General features: G+C 34.6%; 2 protein-coding genes across 3 annotated transcripts; one reads left to right on the forward strand and one right to left on the reverse strand.

Annotated features, from left to right (window-relative positions):
- On the forward strand, positions 1-3,625 carry LOC132050814 (probable protein kinase At2g41970). Its single transcript, XM_059442169.1, has 7 exons — positions 1-246; positions 1,036-1,286; positions 1,384-1,510; positions 1,901-2,174; positions 2,342-2,474; positions 2,756-2,842; positions 2,978-3,625. Exons 1-7 carry the CDS (start codon positions 135-137, stop codon positions 3,101-3,103), a joined length of 1,110 nt encoding a protein of 369 aa, XP_059298152.1. The 5' UTR covers positions 1-134; the 3' UTR covers positions 3,104-3,625.
- A 1,008-nt stretch (positions 3,626-4,633) lies between these two features.
- LOC132049168 (carbon catabolite repressor protein 4 homolog 1-like) lies at positions 4,634-14,010 on the reverse strand. 2 transcript variants are annotated; one of them, XM_059439864.1, is made up of 12 exons: positions 13,408-14,010; positions 7,846-8,596; positions 7,421-7,507; positions 7,263-7,346; positions 7,076-7,162; positions 6,895-6,981; positions 6,496-6,549; positions 6,317-6,408; positions 6,096-6,210; positions 5,701-5,848; positions 5,391-5,542; positions 4,634-4,857 (listed from the first exon to the last, which is right to left on the reverse strand). In XM_059439864.1, the coding sequence occupies exons 1-11, from the start codon at positions 13,569-13,571 to the stop codon at positions 5,397-5,399; spliced, it is 1,815 nt and encodes a 604-aa protein (XP_059295847.1). In that variant the 5' UTR covers positions 13,572-14,010; the 3' UTR covers positions 4,634-4,857; positions 5,391-5,396. The 2 variants fall into 2 exon arrangements, with proteins under 2 accessions (XP_059295847.1, XP_059295848.1); XM_059439865.1 differs by having other exon boundaries at positions 4,634-4,837; positions 5,373-5,542.
- Between the last annotated feature and the right edge of the window lie 7,422 nt (positions 14,011-21,432).

Here is a 21,432-nt window from a genome sequence, read left to right on the forward strand (position 1 = left end):
TATTCTGAACATTGTTTTTGTTTTTAATCTTCATAGGGATACTTTTCATGTAACATGTAAAATTAACCTTTTGAGGCATTGGATTTTACGTGGATTAATTAAAACAAATCATTTAAGAAGAATTTGTGACAAAAATGTCGTGCTGTGGAGGTGGAGAAGAAGACGTTTACAGTGGCGGCCCACCGTCCAATCAGAATACAGCTCCTCCTAGAGCTGGCAATCCATATGGTGGTGGTACTGGTGGCGGTAATAATCCTATAAAATTCTCCTATTTTTAAATTATTTATTTGTATGACAGTGCATTTTTCATGTTTTTTTCTTTTTTATCGCGGTAGAACTAGAATATAGGCTAAGGGGAAAAAAAATAATGAGCGAGTTTCCCCCTGTATGGTCGGCTTTTTTACCAGTCTGTCTCCTTTCCCTTGATGCAATATATCGATACCTGAGCTCATGGTCAACACCTTGAGAGTACCTATTGATAGAAGGGGGCTCTAAGCGATCATGAAGTGAAAGCCCTTGAATTGTTGAACGTAAATCTTGCATGAGCCTATGCAAACAGGGTTAAAAGTGGTACATAGCTTTTTCGAATAGAAAATCGTGATTGTGGAAACATGAGTAAAAATTATAAACTTGGATACTTGAATGCATACTGAGCTTTATCTTTGAGGTCAAGATGAATGTACTGGCTAAAAAATTTCAGGTGGACATGATACTCTTGATATATCACTATTAGTTTGGAACTATATATATATAAGGCATTCCAAAAAAGTTAGACCATAGATGAGTAATTTGATTTTGCCTATGTTGCTCGGATCCTTAAAAATTGTTGGTTGCATGTTGGATCCTCTAGACATTTTTCCTTTTTGGAGGATCCAACACAGGTGCGGCAGCATTTTGGAGGATTCGAGCGACATAGATTTTTGCTCAATCATGTGGTGTAGACTAATAGATGAAGTAATGAAGATTTTCTACCATACTTCCCTCCAAAACCTCTATTCTGTAAATGAAAAATTGTTTTATTTTTCGCTATTGTAGCAAGTGAAAGAGGAGAGCCAAGGAGTGCTGCAAGAGGTGGAACTCCTCAGAAAGTATTACCAATTGAGGCACCAGTTTTCACCTTGGATGAGCTTAACAGATTGACTGGAAACTTTGGACAGAAAGCTTTGGTTGGAGAAGGATCTTATGGCCGCGTTTTTTGCGCTAAACTAAACGATGGCCAACAAGCAGCAATCAAGAAATTGGATACTAGCTCGTCACCGGAACCAGATTCTGATTTTGCTGCTCAGGTAAACGAATGAATGCCCTTTTTCCGATTCTTGACAAGTTTTCCTTTTAGTATGATGAAAAGAACACTTATACTTGAAATGTTTTAACTTATTTCAGTTATCAATGGTTTCAAGACTTAAAAATGACCATTTCATGACTCTGATGGGCTATTGTCTCGAGGGGAACAACCGTATATTAGTCTATGAATTCGCAACAATGGGATCTTTACACGATGTGTTACATGGTATGTCAAAGATTCCGTCATAATACTTCAGATAGTTGAAACACGAATCCTTCTTTTTGTATGCAAGATTTTGTTGCAGCGTTTAGTTGATTGTGGACCCCAACTTGTTTGGGACTGAGGCGTAGCTATTGTTGTTTCGTTTGATTGTGGACCCCAACTTGTTTGGGACTGAGGCGTAGCTATTGTTGTTTAGTTGATTGTGGACCCCAACTTGTTTGAGACTGAGGCCTAGCTATTGTTGTTGTTGTTTAGTTGATTGTGGACCCCAACCCGTTTGAGACTGAGGCATCGTTGTTATTGTTGTCTAGTTAATTGTGGACCCCAACTTGTTTGGGGCTGAGACGTAGTTTGCTATTGTTATTAGTTGATTGTGGAGCGTTCATTTTGCAGGTAGAAAAGGCGTACAAGGTGCTGAGCCAGGTCCAGTTCTTACCTGGAGTCAGAGAGTTAAAATTGCTTATGGTGCAGCAAAAGGCCTCGAATATCTACACGAAAAAATTCAGCCGCCTGTAGTTCATCGTGATGTCAGATCCAGCAACGTGTTGCTCTTCGATGATTTTACAGCAAAAATTGCTGATTTCAACATCTCGAATCAGTCTTCTGATACAGCAGCGCGTCTGCATTCCACTAGAGTTTTGGGAACTTTTGGCTACCATGCTCCAGAGTACGCTCTACAGCAGAACACTTTGTTGCTCGAGATGGCCTATTTTTTTTACATATTTTTCACAAAACAACGACAAAAAGAACAATTATCATTGATGCATCAAGTAATTAGACAAGTTTGTGAGATGCCTACTTTATTTATGTTAAGGGGTCGCACTTTTTGTGTAGGTATGCAATGACAGGACAAATCACGCAGAAAAGTGACGTTTATAGTTTTGGCGTTGTTCTCTTAGAACTGCTGACAGGAAGGAAGCCAGTAGATCATACAATGCCCAAAGGGCAACAGAGTCTTGTCACATGGGTAACTTCTTTATCCTTTACCTCTTTCTTTTTTGGTATTTATATTCCATCCTGTGTGAGGTTGCTCACATTGCCAGTCCCATGTCTGGATAAAGGAGGAGGGTTGAGGTAGGCTGACAGTCAGCATAAAACTTGTCAATTCATGATGAATCCTCATAAAACAGATATCGTTATTTTATACCAACTTTCAGTGAAGATTCATACAGTCGACCCTAACTTGTTTGAGACTGAGGGGTAGTTGTATACTACCGGTCGACTAATTCATACTCGAATTTTCTTCAGGCAACTCCAAGATTGAGTGAAGACAAAGTGAAGCAATGTGTTGATCCCAAACTAAATAATGACTATCCTCCAAAAGCAATTGCTAAGGTACTCTACTCACTAACAATTCTAGCATAGAGAGAGAGGCCTAGTTTGATTCTTCTACTTTTGTGAATCTTACCTATTTTCACTCAACGTAATGTTTGAGACTGAGCCGTAGTTGTTGTTGTAATGTTCTCTCAGTTGGCAGCTGTTGCAGCACTTTGTGTTCAATATGAGGCCGATTTTCGGCCTAATATGACAATTGTTGTCAAAGCACTGCAACCACTTCTCAACTCAAAGCCAGCAGGACCAGAGTCTCAAGCATAGTACATTTCTGGTTTTGGAACCAGCAGGGCTAATTCTTCGAGAAAAACTTCCTCACGCTCGGTGTTTATACCATACTATATTTTCCATGGTTAAATGATAAGAATAAGGTAAGAAAACGTGTTGGTTAACCATGGTTAAGTGATAAAAGTGTATGTAGAAGTTATTTGTCATGTATTCGCTCGACTGTTGTAAACACCGGGTGTGGTGAGCTTTTTTTTCCTCCTTTCTGATCCTAAATGTATTTTTTCACAATTAGAAAGCTTGAAAGAACTTTTGACAAAAATTCTCATAGCTAGGTTAGTAGTGACATGTTGTTACTGGATACAAATACCAGTCTTTATACCTTTTGGGAGTTTTGTATAAATATATATCAGTTTCTGATTGAACAAGAACTTTCTCAAGCCAATATCCTCGAAATGCAATTGAAGAGGAAAATATTTTCTATATTAGCAAGGGACATTGAAGCTTCAATTTGTAATTGTTGAATTAATATGGATTCATTTGATTTATATACCTTGACGGTCTAACCGTTTTTTACACTATCAGTGTATTTAACTTGTCAGGGCAACTCATTTATTTTGTTTTCTTTATTACCAAATTGTGTTTACTATAGAATCACTTAATTAACTTCATGATGTAAAAGAATAGATGCATTATCAGATGCAGAGAACTTAAACTCACTTCATGTTCAATATCTCATGCTTTGGCTTCAATCCAGTACGATGGTGACCTTTACCACTGTACTAATAACTACTGCAGGAAACTAGGACTTTTGTTGCGTTTATCATATTTTAAGCACAACAATTTAGTACTAGTTTGTTACTTTGCCAAACTAAACCATTCAATTATAGCACTTACTGAAGAAATCGGTAAAAGGCTAAAGGAAAAATTCTTCTACTATCCCGATCTCCTTTCTCTCACAAAATTAAATACAAATAAGGGTGGTGCATACTTCTTTTTGTTTCTTGATGATGTCCAAAACACTATTCTTCTTTTCTTAAATCTGGGCACTTACAATTATTTCAAGGGCATGTTTCAAATTCCTGTACAGAGTATCAAATTCGAATTGTTTGTTTGTCGACATGACTCCACCAGAAAATTGGTGAAAATCATTTCCCCATTCAAATATTTTGAACTTGAATGACAACTAGTACACTGAAATACTTTTGTTAGCGCAAAATCTGATTTATTCTCATGTGTAACTCTTATTCTACAGGACCAAGAGGTACGGTAGGATGGATAAAATTCTTCCACCATAACCAAAAGTCTCGCCTTCTGACAGTGCGAAGGAGAGCTTCCCCTTTAACCATAAGAAACACAGTTCAATTAGTCGAGTCAGTGGGCTCGAATACCAAATGGTTAAATAAAATAAAAAAAATAAAAATAAAAATTGAGCCCACATGGCCCGGTGATTTGTTAAGCACCGATAAAGTAAAAACACAGCTACTTTAAGTGTAGCTGGTTGTCTAAAGTTGAAACATCCGGTGAAGCAAAAATTGCAAGGTAGACAGCAGGAGATGTTGCTAAAACTTGAGAAAGGAAATAAGATTAAACACTATCATAATTTTTCTATGAGATCAAATGTAGCATTATACAAAGGAGCTCAACAGCTATACCACCATGGGGATACCGAGAAAAGAAAAGAAAAAGAAAAAAAAGGAACAAGGCGCCTCATCTACTATTCTTACAATAACTTATCTTTCATCCTTTAATTGTTTCTGCTTCTATTTTGAACTCATCCTTTGCAGCAAGACCTGTGGCAGATGATATGAACAGTTATAGCACATAACAATTTAGTAAGACGATGGAGAACACTAAGCTAATCCAAATATAACAAAAGCCTAAACAGATGTTCCAACTTTAAGGACAGTGGCCCTCTGATGCTAAAATCGACACAATTAGATGCCACTGCATGATGAAGTTGATCAAGTCGAATGTGAATACCATGCAATAGAATCAATACCATGCTGCTTGTTAACCTAACTGTTGGAACTAATCATTTTCGACCCACTCGTGTAACTTGATGGGAAACACAAATAGACACCTTACCATTTCCAAACAACTTATTGACTATCCCAGTCCTAGACATTATAAAACCATCGGACCATTAACAGTTGTAATTCAGTCAAACTAGACAGCAGATCCTTTTTCACCTTTACTTTCTCAATTGAGCACCCACCCACCTACCCCTTTCCCCTTCACCAAAGGAAGAATCACATTAAGTTATCGAAAAGACAATTTATTTTGGAACATGATATTTTTAGATAACGAGGACAAGAGTACACACCCGTCGTCAGCGTCTGGTTCTAGGCTTGCAGCGGAACTCAGCTAAGAGCGCTATATGATCAGAGGACCACTCTGGAGAAGGAAGTGCTGTGTCTTTTCGCAAGCTTTCTTCATCCAAGAGCTCCAATAAAGATTCAACAGTTAAGGAATCAGCTGAAAGAACAACCATCACAGACATCAGCCTTCATAACACATTCCATTAAAGACATGCATATACTGCACCGTCCAAATTAGGGACTGCAGGAAACGCAAAGGAAAACACTGTTTACCAATACTCTACCAATCCAATTGGAGAGAATTTTCCGCTATACCTGAGTAGAATATATAATCATGAGTGCCAATAAAATCTCTGGTGCAGTTCGTAAACAAAGGCTCATTGGTATTAGGATCCATCCTCCTCCTTTGCTGCTCTAGACCAAGCCCCGCCCCCATTCTGGCAAAGGATGAATAAGCACTAACCTATAGAGAAGGATTCCACAACAAAAGAAATGTTTTAATATATCTCGCAGAGTTTATTTAACCTCTCCACGAGGAAATGTAATACAGGATTTAAATGCTTAATTTTTGCTCTCAGTAATAGAAGAGGTTCCGGAGGAAACTATCTACTGTTGAAAAGGTGGATGTGGAGAACGAAAATGAAAAAGAGACAAAATGGTGGAGAAGCGGGAACAGGAAAAAAGCCTTCCAAAAGTTATTGAAGTTTTACCAATGGCAGCTGGTGTGTTAACTTTGTAGGTGGACGCAAAATACCAAGAGGATCCACTCCCAGATCTGGATGCATTGGATCAACTTTCCCCAAAGCAAGAAGTGTATGAGGAGCACTGCATTGTGACACTTCACGTCAGCATTGGTATTACCATAAAGTGGGGAGGGCTTGGCAGAACAGCATCAACTGTGCCAATAAAGAGAATTCAAGAAACAACTGACCTTCCAGGCACCGAATTAAAATCACCACAGACCAGCATTGGGATGTCGGCACTGGCAGCGATTTTTTCAAGTCCTTTGAGAAGTGTGTGAACCTGAGTAGTATAGCAAATTAGCCAATAAGTTTATAACCAGAAAAGAATGGAGGAGACCTATTATTTACAATTGTGTTCAATAGCAACCTGCCAAAGTTTGACATCCCTTAATTCTTGCTGAACATTTACATGTGTGTTGGCCTGCATACAGAAATGGAAGGAACAATTTCAATAGATGCATCAGTTGGAAAAAGATTATGATCTACATTCATTTAAGCTATCCCAGGAATACAAAATTGTACACATAGTCAACATTCCACGAGAGGTACTTCCCACTTTCTTAATGCTACTGACTTGTTTTATTAAGTGAAAAACGAAAAGGAAAAGTCGAGCAAGAAAATATTCATCACGGCATACTATAATTATTAACATGTTGATGGGGCAAGGAGAAGGGCCAGAAGGCAAGTAAGTCCTTCATTTCAGAGCGGAAAAACTGAAAAATCAACAATAAATGAAAAACATGAAAGAAAAAATCATATTCCTTACCACACAAACTAGTTGACGCTTTCCAGGGTTGTCAACCCCCTGGTTACTGAACTTTGCTTCCAAAACCACTATAAGTGCAACATTATCCTATTAAAGAACAGGTAGTCAGACATAATAGGCCAGTATTTAATTTAAATTCTGGTAATACAAGATAAACCATTAGAGAAATTCAGGAAGATACCTTAACCAAACGATTTAATGCAGTCTTCTTTTGGGCAATGGGAACTACAGCATCAGTCAAAGATTGTGCAGCTTTATTAAACTCGACCTGAAAAAGAAGCATGTGGTAATTATTTATTATGATACAAATACAACATTTCTAGTTTTCTACTATAAAAATAAAGACCTCCACTCACAGTACTTCGTACCTCATATTTTTTAACATGTGAGAATCTATCTCGGCGGAAAAATGTAGCACAACCATCAATATTGTTGATACTCCCACTAAATACCTGCACATGGTAAGAGTCGATTGGTACAAAATTCAAAAAGTCACAAATGCAAACATACATTGAGCAGAACGAACCTCAGCAGTTTTTCTTTTAAACAGAGCTTGATAACCGTGTTTATCCAGCTCAGGAGCAAAGAATTCCTCAAAATGATTACTTTGAACCTGAAATGGAAGCATACATCAATGACACAAGTACCTCCACCCTTCTTTATAGGTGCTTCCCTATTTTCCACAATGATTATAGCGGAAACTGACGTTATATGGGTATTTAAGCATATACAACACGTAACTGATAAAGAATCTTCCTTTAGAAGCCAATCAAGTTCAGAAAAGCAACATTATCATTTCATTAAAGGAACGAAAAAGAAAATCTTTTTGAGTAAAGAACAAATTCAGAAAATTAGCCATCAAAAGATACTGAAACTAGTTTGACCTTTAAAAATTGTAAAAACAACCCATCCTTAAAGATGGAACTTCTATCATCAGATATTACCACGTACCTCTTGAAGACAAACAATGTCTGCACGGTAGCCAACTATTTCACGCAATAGATTCTGTCTACGATATGTCCAAGAAAGAGCCCAAGAGGGGCAATAACTGTATAATTCGTTTGTTGCATATACATCAGACAGAATATTGTAGGAGAGCACAGTGAAAGTTCCTGATGATGATAATCGACCGTCCAAATCCAGATGTCCAGGGATATCAACTCCGCTAACCGAAAACATGCGACGAGGAGTTGGACATGGAGCTGGAATCACCCGGGAAGTCAATATGGTACTAGCAGGTCCAACATGTAATTTCGTTTCTGCATCTACAACAACACATTCAAATTTAAGCACATGACCAATATCATCTGCAGTTGGCGTATATGTTTTTGACCGTCCAACTTCAAACCAGGTTTCACCGCCATTTCTCTGTACTGCTGCAGGATATAAAGGTGTGGTTCCATTTGCCAAGCTGCCACTTGATTGAGAAGAAGTCAAGCTTGCATTAATAACGCTGGACCCAGTACTATTAAATCGTCCAAACAATTCTTCCTCATCATTTCCATTTTCATTCACAGCACTGGCGGCACGTTCATGCAGAAGACGATGATGTTGCCATGCATCTGAGAAGCATTTAGGTGAGCAATGGTAACTCTTAGCGACAGGGATTTTGGCCTTCACACACCCAAGGCACTGCAATGTAGCTTGCTCAGATGGATGGATACTACAGATGGCAACTTTTTTATCACTTTGTATACGATACCTGCAAAAGAACAAAGCATACAGAAGTAAACCACTGGAGCAACAAGGAATATGGCATCCCAAAAGATTACGTGGCATAGAGCTTCTTTAGTTGCCTCTAAAAGTGAACTCGTAAGTCTCAATAGACAACCAAGTACACCCTCTCATGGCTAAACAAATATTGCTATCCTGGAACCACAAAGAAACAAATATTTCGGACGGACAGTTACCAGTGGAGAAAGTGCCAAGTTAACAGTACCAAACAAGAGGGCGTTCCAGTCCAACAAACCCCACCACTTTGCTACAATTATCATACATCAAGCATAATTAGCAAAATTGGTGAAGCGATCCCAGGGCCAACTGCGACCACTTGGTTTTATTGCTGAAAGTATTTTAGGGTTTTATTTCACAAATAGACTACTAGAAAATAATTGATTCCTAAATGAGAAAAAGCCTAAAGAATCCATATAAATTACAAAACACAACTATTAACAACAAGTCAGTATCTAATCACTGCATGTGACTGGCGTACACGTGTTAAAAGCCGACTGATCTCATATTAAACTGTAATTTCCAGAGATGAGTCATTCGTTCTCTTTTTTTATGATTGTGGTTTCCGGGCCAACTTGCACGCATCGACTTACTCCATCGGGTACTTGCTCCCTCCCACCAACACAGGTGATGAGTCGCTCATTCTCTTTGTCTTTTCTTTTTCCCTAACTTACTCTCTTTATTGTACTCATATTCTGTTGAGTAAACGATAATAATTTTACACATCAAGACAAAACTGGCTGCACAACAAACAGCTCAATACTACGCGCACCTAGTGGCACTTTATTAATTTAAAGCTTGCCTATAGCATTGAGTTTTCCTTGATACAGCTAACATATGACAGTTGCACGGATCATCTGGCCAAAGTTTTCTTACAGCATTTATTGTGTCACTAAGTCAAATTCATTGAATACTAGTGTTTCCCGCAATGCCGATGGTCTACCGGAAGCAGCCGCTCTACCTCCCAAGGTAGGGATAAGGCCGGTGTACACTCTACCCTCCCTAGACCCCACTCTGTGGGATTTCACTGGGTATGCTGTTGTTGTTATTGTTTCCAGCAACGGTTATCAAGACATTTGGACTAGAACAACTTTAAAATGTATCAACCATAGAACACATGTACTTGCTATAAATTTCTACTGAACGAGATACAACATACATGGGGTATCAGGAAATCAACTAGATACCTAGGATGATTGACTATTTAACATTTTAATACAGTTATGGAAGTTGTGAAATTTGAAAAAGTTGAAAGACGACGAACAAGATCAAGATGGGCATCTTCTATGAAGGTAAGGTAACAACCCAAGGAAAAAATATCAGGGCATAAATTGTGATTATTTCTCAGCTCGTTGCCAGGCTGAGTAAATAAGGAGAACCCTAATGCGGTTAGATCTTCTATCGGACATAATCAGTAACATCACTCTCTATTATGTGGAATTTTTCCGTGTCCAATTAAGTAATATGTTTAACAAGAAAAAGATACATCTCAAAAGTTATATCTTGCGACATACACTTTTTGTCCCACTTTGTGTGACACTCTTTCCTTTCTAGTTTGCCTAAAAAGGAATGATACTCTCCACTTAAAGTACTATTTAGTATTAGCATCCTCATTTTATCCTTAATGACATGACTACTTGAAATCACTTTGCATATACTTAGTTACACGTTAAAAGTCTTATTTGATATCTTAAACTATGCGCCCGGTCAAACATCTCCACATAAAATGGAGCAGAAGGAGTAACTTATTAGAGAAAGGATCTCATACAATAAGAGAATCAGATATTTTACTTAATAGGATTAGATGACCAAAATCTCATCTAAAAACAGATTTGATCTTTTTGATGAAAATATTAGATATAGCAAAAGTTGATCTTCGCTATATTTAATGCCTTATTTTCGGGTTAGTGACCTGTGCTAAATTTAATGTCTTTCTATAAAAGGGAAAATGCTTGACAATAGCAAAGCAAAACTCAAATTGGAAGCTTCTTCCATAAGATCATACATGTTCGAATTGGTTAAAAAGCACTGAGGAACAACTTGATCACAAGTTTCATTTTACCGCTATGTGGCTTAATTAGACTTTTCATAACATTTATCATGGTACTTTAATTAGATATTAGGACAAAAAACAAATCCAAGCTGCAATTTCAGAGTAAAGCTCCTTCACTGGAAGGATAATGACAGCAGGTTGTTATTATTAGACTCATAAAGCCATTCTAATCGTATTTCATTAAAGACACCAGCCACTATGCAGAAAAGAAAAACTCAACGGACATATTTCTTTTTGCTAATAGTATACAACTTTCAGCTCACTCACCCCCCCCCCGGGATCTGCTACCCCAAACCAGAAATGTAGTAACATATTCAAGCCTCTCCAAGCAAGTGAAATGCAAGCATCAACCAAGCTAATAGATATGGTTTTTTTTTCTTTTTCTTTGACAACAAATCCCAGAGGTTCATATATTCACCCTCTATTAAATGTCCTCATAATGTGAGGAATTAAAACTGTCAATCAGTAACTTCAAGCTACCGACCTGGGCTACCAAAAAGTTCACCATCCGCACAACATATGTATTCACATACAAATAAAAACTTAAGAAGATAGAATTAGAAAGAAGTTGCACGTTTTGCTTTCACATAAAGAGAGAGAATGTGTTGTCCAAGGAAATGGGAAGATTGTTGAGGATGTCACACATCGTAATGGTGTGGGGTGGATGAAATGGAGGCTTACATCCGGAGTCTTGTGTGATAAGAAGGTGCCACCAAAACTTAAATGAGTTCTACAGAGTGGTGGTTAGACCTACTATGTTGTATGGGGCGGAGTGTTGGTCAATGAAGGACTCCCGAGTTCAGAAGATGAAGGTGGCGGAAATGAGGATGTTGCGGTGGATGTGTGGGCACACGAGGACGGATAGGATTAGAAATGAAGATATTCGGGACAAGGTGGGGGCAGCTTCGGTAGATGACAAGATGAGGGAAGCGAGGTTGAGATAGCTCGGGCATGTGCAAAGGAAATGCGTCGATGCGTCGATTCAGAGGTGTGAGAGGTTGGTAATGGATGGTTTCAAGAGGGGTAGAGATAGACCGAAAAAGTATTAGGGAGAAGTGATTAGACAGGATATAGCGCAGTTTCAACTCACCAAGGACATGACCTTAGATAGGAAGTTATGGAAAACACGGATCAAGGTAGTAGGTAGTAGGTAGTTGTGCGTCTCACGCTTCGTAGTACTCTTGTAGTTTCTTGTCTTATGATTCTTGATATTATCTGTTGTGTCTTTTTCCCCGATTGACATATGATTTTCTGTTAGTTACGTTATTTTTTCTTTTCCTTCAGACTGCTTTGTCATGCTTTATTTAGTATTTCTCCAAATTGTTATTTCTTTTTCCGGACTGTGGTTGATTTTCTTTCTTTTCTTTGTCGAAGGTCTTTCAGAAACAACCTCCCTACCTCCATGGTAGGGGTAAGGTCTGCGTACATTATGCCCTCCCCAGACCCCACTTTGTGGGATTACACCGGGTATGTTGTTGCTGCTGTTGTGAAGAGCGAGAATGTCCTCACCTCAAAGAATTAGGAGACAATAGAACAGATCATACATTCAGATCAAATGGAACTATGAAAGACCCAGTCTTTTTGATCATGTTTGCTCATCTACTTACTTGCTTACAAATCCTCACACATTCGAAGACTAAACAGTAAACTTACAGAAAATGTTAAAGTGGATGTGCCACATAGTAACCTTTTTTCCAACAAAACAGTAGAATCAAATCACAGGACAGTGGAAATGCCACAACATTACATTCTTTTATCAATCAAAACATTAGAATCAAATAACAGAGCAAAAAGTCAAAACAAAATACAAAAATTCAAAGCTAAGAATTAAACCAACTGACCACTTATATCTCAAGAAATATCCATCAACTGGTGAAACTTCTGGAACATCTTCAGAAATAACTCTTATCCTTATTTGGACGACGTAAAAGGACATAATAGAACAGTGGTGCTATTTTCAACACACCATATATTCAGATCAATTGGAACTATGAAAAGTGTACTCTTTCTAATTGAGATTGCTCATCTACTTACTTGCTTACAAATCCTCAAACATAAACAGTAAACTTACACAAAACGTTTAAGTGGATAAGCCACAACATCACAATCTTTTCAAACAAAAGCAGTAAAACCAAATCACAAGGCAAAATGTACAGCAAAATAAAACAATTCAAAGCTAAAAATAAACCAACTAACCACTTGTATCTCAAGAAATAACCATCAACTGGGGCAGACTAATCAGTAAACTTACACGAAATGTTAAACTGGATGTGCCACAAAGTTAAATTTGCTTTTTTCAAACAAAATAGCAGAATCAAATCAAAAGGCAAAAAATAAACTAACTGACCACTTATATCTCAAGAAATTACCATCAACTGTGCTATAAAGTTACATTTTTTCTATAAAGTTCCATTTTTTCCAAACAAAAACAGTAGAATCAAATCACAAAACCAAAAAATACATCAAAAATAAACAAAATGACCACTTATATCTCAAGAAATAACCATCAACTATGCCATAAAGTTAAAAAAAAAAATCAAACAAAAACAGTAAAATAAAATCACAAAACCAAAAAAAAAAAGTGCTAAAAATTAAACCAACTGACCACTTATATCTCAAGAAATAACCATCAACTGTGTCATAAAGTTACAATTTTTTTCAAACAAAAACAGTAAAAATCAAATCACAAAACCTGGAAAAAAAAATGCTAAAAATGAAACAAAACTGACCACTTATATCTCAAGAAATAGCCATCAACAGGTGCAGTTTCCGGTACATCTTCAGAAATGACAGATTTATCCTTATTAGGACGACGTAAAAGCACATAAGGCGTGACTTCACAGCCTACGATCGGTATATCGGACGGCAAATGTACCCGTAACACACTCAGCATTCTCGAACTGGTTCCCACACTACTCCACAAACACAAGTTACAAATTCTAACCACAAAAATTCCACAAAAATTTGATTTTTTTGTGGGCGGACATATGGCGGATCCGCCATCACCCGATTTCAGCACCAATCGCCAGCCTTGCCCGTCGAAAAACCCCTAAAATCGAAGAAAAACCCTAATTTTGAATTAAAAAATGCCTAATTTTCCCTAATTTTGAATTGAAAGATCGATAAGGGAATCAAATGTTGAGTTGAAAAAATTGAAAGATCTCTGAGGAAAGTTCAATTTTGTTGATAGAGAGAGAGAGAGAAAGGGGAAAATTTTAGAGAGAGAAAGAGAGAAGAATGGATTGAATTGAGTTAGGGTTTTACATACAGAGAGAAGAAAGAAGATGGTCGTAGCGGAGCTGAAGAGAGTCGTCTCAACATGTTAATATTCCAACAAATATATATACACACATATATATATATATATATATATATATACACTCTTATGATATACACATATATATATTTTAGATTAGATATTATCACCATTAATTAATTTTTTGAAATCTAGGACCAAATTAATCGAATCAAACTTAATTAGTAGGAGTAATAATTGCTCCCTCCGGATCAAAAAAAAGTGTTTATTTATTAGATGAAGAAAGAATTAACCTTATATTTTTTTGAAATTTATCCTTATTAAGTGTTATGTGATCAAATTTCAATATCTATTTAATTAAGGGCAATTTAGTCAAATTATCTACTTTTATCTAGGAGTTAGTATTTTTATCTTAAGGGGCGTACAAATGACTAAGAGCTTGTTTGGAAGGCTGCGTGGGAATTGGATTTGTGTGTATTTGGGTGTAATTACACAGTGTGGCATGTTTGTCTGGCCAAGTAATTATTTGGTAAGTATGGAATTGGGTGTAATTGAAATGGTGTAATTACACTTTTCAAAATCTCAAGGGGAGGTGAGAATTTGAGATAATTATACAATGTAATTACAAGGTTATTTTTTAATTTCTTTCATTTTTTATTTTTAGTTTAATTTATTTTCTTTATAATTTTTTAATTTCTTTTTTATTTACGTTTTAATTTCTTTTTATTTTAAAATATATTTTTCTTTTTTTACATTATTTATCTTTGATTTCTTTTCTTCTCGTTTCCCAACCTTTACTTCTTGTGATTCCTTGCTCGGATTCTTTATTTTTATTTGTTTTATTTTTTCATCGTTTAGCGTAACTGTGTTATTATTGTAGTTTTGAAATAACACGTCGTAATATTAGAAACAATTAGTCATTGACACACACGACATCTAATGAGTGATGTCATTGAAGTAGAATTTTGTTGTTCAATGAAGTTATAGACTAAATATGTTTTCCTTTTTTCTTTTGAATTAAATTTAAGTTATGTTGGAACTTATTTTATATTATGTTGGAATTTGACATAAGAGTATTATGTTATTTTTATTTATTTTTTATGAATTTTGAATCTAAGTTATATTAACGGTTCCAATTATTTGTTTTACTAGTATTGGTTTGTTATTTCACATTGCATAATGTTCATTTTTCAATTAAAATTGATAGATTATTTTTTACTCCATCAAACATTTGAAAACATGTGCTTTTAGTTTTTCTAATTATTTAAATTAAAGAATTATTAATTTGAAAATATATATCAATTATTTTTACAATATTACTTATAAATATATGATTATTAATTAATATATTTTCAAGAAACAATATATACCTTAATACCATAACTTATAAAGGCACATATTTGTCAAATATTAACTTTTAAGTTTTGATAATTAAGTTTATTTAAAATTTAATATAACCGTATAATTACACTTATGCAACCAAACAGTACGCTTGTAATTACACTATAATTACATTATGACAAACAAACAGACCGTCATAATTACTAGATTGTGTAATTACTAGGCTATGTAATTACTACCCAATTCCAATTGCCATGTGGCTTTCCAAACAATTAAGTGGAGCATTAGTCATGGCATATGCCCTAGTATTAATGAGAACCGATTTTTAAAATTATGTTCTCTCCGTTCACATATGTTTGTCATATTTTGCTCTTCGAGAGTTAAACTATATAATTTTGACCAACAGTTTCAGATGTATTTTGTTAAGCATATTAATATGAGAAGAATTGTCACTTACAATATTTTTCGTATAGTTTTTTAAAATCTAAAATCTTTATTTTAAAATATTAAATTAATCTAATTCAAATTAGCTCTGAAAACTAGTCAATTGACTCTTCAGAAGTGAAACGTTACAAGTAAAAATTGACGGATGGAGCATAAATGATAGCTAGAAGATGTGTTTACGTTATAATATAAATTTAGCAAAAAGGATTACGAATTTCAAAATAATAAATGTTAATCATTTGTAATGGTTTGATTCACTCAAGTGGTTCTTCATTCGGTTTGTTCTAATATTTGCTTCATTGTAGAAAAGCGTTATAGAAGTAGTATTTGTTGAAGGGCATAGAATTTCGTCCACCTTTACATAAGCACTTGATTATGTGTATTTCATGTATATTTCATGCTAGTTATTGTAAAATTTGTGTACGATAGCTTACTAACGATTGAAAATTCATTACACACATTTTACTCATGTTACGAAAGTGCTAAAACTTGAATCCTAGTTCTATTCATGTTTTAATACTCACATAAGCATTTGAAGCCGACAATTATTAACTACCCTTATAAATTTTTACCTCGATCGTTATCTTGTTCTACTTATGATTTATTTCCAAAGCCAGTACTTCATTTACATGCGGTCAATTATATACACATGTTACTTTCCTATTTCTAATTCTATTGTACAAAATATTGATATTTTTTACCGTCACCTTGAAAGAAGTTTGTCTTTTAATTATTTCTTAATATCTACAACTTTGAAATTAATTCAATTAGATAATACTACTGGTCAAAGAATTGTATATTTTTTATTTGAAAATAATTAACTTTACATTTTTATTTTGAGTTCGAACTTTGGGTATGAAAAAATTTCAATAGCAAAAGCTTCTTCTTTAAATGAATCTTTCATGCGTGAATTTGAATTAATTCAAATCTCAATACGAATACAAACACAACATGAAAAACAAAAACCAAAACACAGAATACATGCAATAAATGGAGCGAAGACTAAATTTTGACATGCAAGAGATGGAGCCAAGACTAAATTTGGCATGCATGACATTTGGTTAACATGCAAAAAAAGTCATTAGATAATGAACTTTTAAGTGATATATGACGATAAACAAACCATGTGAAGTGCTTATCTTCATTCTAACCATCAAATATGGTTTGACAGATATCATTGTCTACCTATACTTACAATTCATGAATCAATCTCAATATCTAAGATGTCAATTAACTAAATTAATTACAACCACTATGTTTTAAATATACAAGAGATGGATAGGATTCCTATATATATTTTGATTTCGAGCCTTGGGTATGAAAAAAATTCAATAGCACAGGCTTATTCTTTAAATGAATTTTTCAAGCGTGAATCTGAATTAATTAAAATTTAAATACGAATACAAACACAAGATGAAAAATTAAAAATTAAAAAAAAATAAAAAAGAAGAAGAAGAAGATAGAGAATACATGCAAGAAATGGAGCCAAGACTAAATTTTGGCATGCATGACATCTGGTTAACATGCAAAAAAGTCATTATATAATGAACTTTCATGCATGAATCCAAATCAATTAGAATCTAAATACGAATACAAACACAACATGAAAAACAAAAAAAGACCAGAATACATGCAAGAAATAGAGCCAAAACTACATTTTGGCATGCAACCAATACTAAATTTTGGCAGGGATTACATGCAAAAAAGTCATTAGATAATAAATAATTAGTGTTAAGTGATATCTAACTATTGATAAAACATGTGAAGTGCTTACCTTTATACCGACCATTAAATTTGGTTCTACAAATATAATTATCTACAATACAGTTATAATTAATGAATCAATCTCAATATCTAAGTTGACGAGGAAAAATATGGGTCACCATAAAATTAAATGTCCAAGATTAACAATTTTAGATGCCAAAAAAATTAATTCAATATGATTGTTAATTACTCTTTTTGATTTTGTAGTTTTTCTGTTTCATTTTTAGATTTAACATTTTTTATATTCAAACATATTGAAAAGAGTAGTGCAAGAAAAATCCTACAAAAATAGAATATTTAAAACGAACCCAAAAAGATAAGAGGTGGCCACAATACATAGCAAGGAGACGCATGGAGAAGTGCAAGGTAGGTGGCGTCCAAGTGAGTAAGCGAATCCAAGCCGAATACAAATATACACGCTATCGAAATGGTTTTGTTTTTATAGTTGTGTCTGAATTAGCTTATGAAGCATCATGATTCTAAACCCACTTCGTAAAGAATTAGAATCCCCTCCAATACCAATTTCCTCATGTTACTTCCATTCACTTTTATCACTCTAAACTCTACAAACGCATCTACCCCTTCTTCTACTCTCCTCTTCGCTATATCTAATTAAAGTAGTAAAACACAGTGCTGAACCCAGTCGTGGCCAGAATATCTACCGTAATTCCATCCAAGTCAGTTGCATATTGTTCCTCTTCTTCTTTCAATGAATCTTTGAAGCGTAAATGTGAATTAATTAGAATCTAAATACGAACAACACATGAAAAACAAAAAAAGACCAGAATACATGCAAGAAATAGAGCGAAGACTAAATTTTGGTGTGCAAGGGTGCAGTCAATACTAAAATTTGGCATGGATTACATGCAAAAAAGCCATTAGATAATGAACAATTAGTTTTAAGTGATATCACTTAAAATTAGGTGTGATAGTCCCGTTAATTAGAATGCAGTCGCAATATAATTTCTTATGCTCCAATTTATGCTATTATCTACTATTTCCGTGCTTTCATTACCCCGGATGACATTATTTTATTTTATATTATTGCTTTTACATGTCGCTTTGAATTTCTTAGCATTATCGACTTGTTTATGCTTTTATGCTTTTCTTGAGCCGAGGTCTTTCGGATTCCTACCTTGATAGGAGTAAGGTCCGCGACACTCTATCCCTAGTTTTATCTTGTTGTTGTTGTTGTTGATATCACTTAAAACTAATTGTTCATTATCTAATGGCTTTTTTGCATGTAATCCATATGTCATCCATGCCAAAAATTAGTATTTTGCATTTAATCCATATGCCATCCATGCCAAAACATGTGAAGTGCTTATCTTTATATTAACCATCAAATATTGTTGGACATATATCATTGTCTACCTACACTTACAATTCATGAATCAATCTCAATATCTAAGATGTCAATGAGTTAAATTAATTACAACCACTATGTTATAAGAAATATATATGATATGGGTAAGATTTTTATACGTTTAATAAGATATTTTGGTTTCGACCTTTGGGTATGAAAAAACTTCAACTACAAAAGCTTCTTCTTTAAATGAATCTTTTAGGCGCAAATGTGAATTGATTAGAATCTAAATGCAAATAAAAACAAAACATGAAAAATAAAAAAAGACCAGAATACAAGCAATAAATAGAGCCAAGACTACATTTTGGCATGCAAGGATGCAACCAATACTAAATCTTGGCATGGATGACCCATGGATTACATGCAAAGAAGCCATTAGATAGTGAACAATTAAGTTCATTAGCTTTAAGTGATATACGACTATTGCTAAAACACGTAAAGTCCTTATCTTTATACTGTCCATCAAATCTGGTTCAACAAATATCACTGTCTACCTACACTTCCAATCCATGAATCAATCTCAACATCTAGGCAGACGAGGAAAAATATTGGTCACCACAAAATAATTGTCCAAGATTAACAATTTTGGATATGCTTTCACAAAAAATGTGATGGAAAAAAACTTTAATTCAATGTGATTGCTAATTATTCTTTTTGATTTTGTAGTTTTTCTATTTCATTTATAGATTTAACATTTTTTATATTCAAACCTATTTAAAAGAGTAGTGCAAGAGAAATCCTACAAAAATAGAATATTTGAAATGAACCCAAAAAAGTAAGAGGTGGCCACAATACATAGCAAGGAGACGTAGGAAGAAGTACAAGGTGGCGTCCAAGTGAGTAAGCGAATCCAAGCCGAATACTAATAGACGCTACCAAAATGATTTTTTATTTTATTTTTATAACTGTTATGTTCGAACCAGCTTATGAGTAAGTTTGCGCAACCAAAGTTTGAATATGAGACGTCGTGATTGTAAACCCACTTCGTAAAAGATTAGAATCCCCTCCCGCACCGATTTTCCCTTGTTCCTCCAGAACACTTCTTGATTTACGACATATATCATTTACAAAATCTAACGGACCAAATTACTTTCATTCACTTTTATCACTCTAGACACTGCAAACGCGTCAACCCCTTCTTTGCTCTCCTCTTCACTATATCTAAATTAAAGTAGTAAAACACAGTGCTGAAACCGTCGTCTTTTGTCACAATATCTACTATAATTCCATCCTAGTAAGTCACATATTATCCCTTTTCTTCAACTGTGTTCTCAACACTCTTAATCAGGATCGGCTCAACATTCTCGGTGGCCTAAAGGCAAACTTGATAAGAAGCTCTAACTTTTCTTTTGAAAAAAACTTCATATATATTTTTATTACGAAGTCTATTTTTTTAACCGGTGCAATCAACATTAGTAAAAAAAAATTTGTTTTTTCCTTTTTCAGGTAAAATTATACCTTTTTACTTTTAAACAGTACTCCATTCATCGTTGCCGCAAAAGAACAATTTTTGGTCACTGCATTGAGCTAATGTCATCTTGTATGCATAGAACATGAACAAATATACGGTAGTTAACTTCATGTTTCCTCTAGCTCCACTAACACTAACAAATTTTTCACACGAAGCTATCTTCGTTTCACCAATAACTCTAGTAGTAATAATTTACTTACATCGATGTCCATCTTTTTAATCAAAAAAAATAAAAATAATAACCACTACTCCATCCATCCCAATTTATGTAATACTTTTCACTTTTCGAAAGTCAAATTAACTAAATTTTGAAGCTAAATTGAATTAAATTAACTCAATATTTTAAGATTAAAATTTATATATTTAAAAACAACATGACATGTATTATAAGTTACAACTTTTCTTTTATCAATTTGGTGAAAAAATACATCTTAAAATATTAATCAAAATTTCTGCAATTCGAATATCAAAAAATGAAAAGTCATACATTAGGACAGAGAGTAATATTTTTTTTAAAAAAAATCACGAACCTACTATTAGTGAATATGAGGCCCCAAAATTTTGGAGGCCTAAAGCCATTCCTTTAGGTTTGTAAATACATTGAACCAATTGCTGAGCTCGGCTGAAAATTGAAAAGATATGTTCTAAGTTCTAAATTAAAGTTGATTTCATCAACTACTCTGGCAATATCTAGAAAACTGATGATAAGCTATATTAAAAATAGGAAAAGGATGAGCCCATTTTTTTGCTACATTACATTAAAGAGGTACTTGAAAAATAAATTTACTTTTAGCACATTACAAGTTATTAGTTGTTGCTGTTCCAACGGGATGGTATTGCTTCATTAACATAGAATTATTGAAAGCTAGTACTGTATGTGAGCATGGAAAAGAAAAGGGAACAGAAGAAGGGCTGGTGCTTCTGCAGAATGCTAAGATAAGTACTTTGGACCATTAGATTTTGTTCGTAACGCCTGTCTCAAGCAGTCTACTGGAAAGCCACTAAACCAAGTCCTTGGGTTCCTACCAAAGGAGGTATTTTCTCCAATAAAATATAATCAAGTTGCTAAAGAACACAGCTACATCAACAGATTCATCTTAAAATGAAGGGAA

This window comes from Lycium ferocissimum, chromosome 3, assembly GCF_029784015.1.
Source record: "Lycium ferocissimum isolate CSIRO_LF1 chromosome 3, AGI_CSIRO_Lferr_CH_V1, whole genome shotgun sequence".
NCBI classification, from domain to species: Eukaryota; Viridiplantae; Streptophyta; class Magnoliopsida; order Solanales; family Solanaceae; genus Lycium; species Lycium ferocissimum.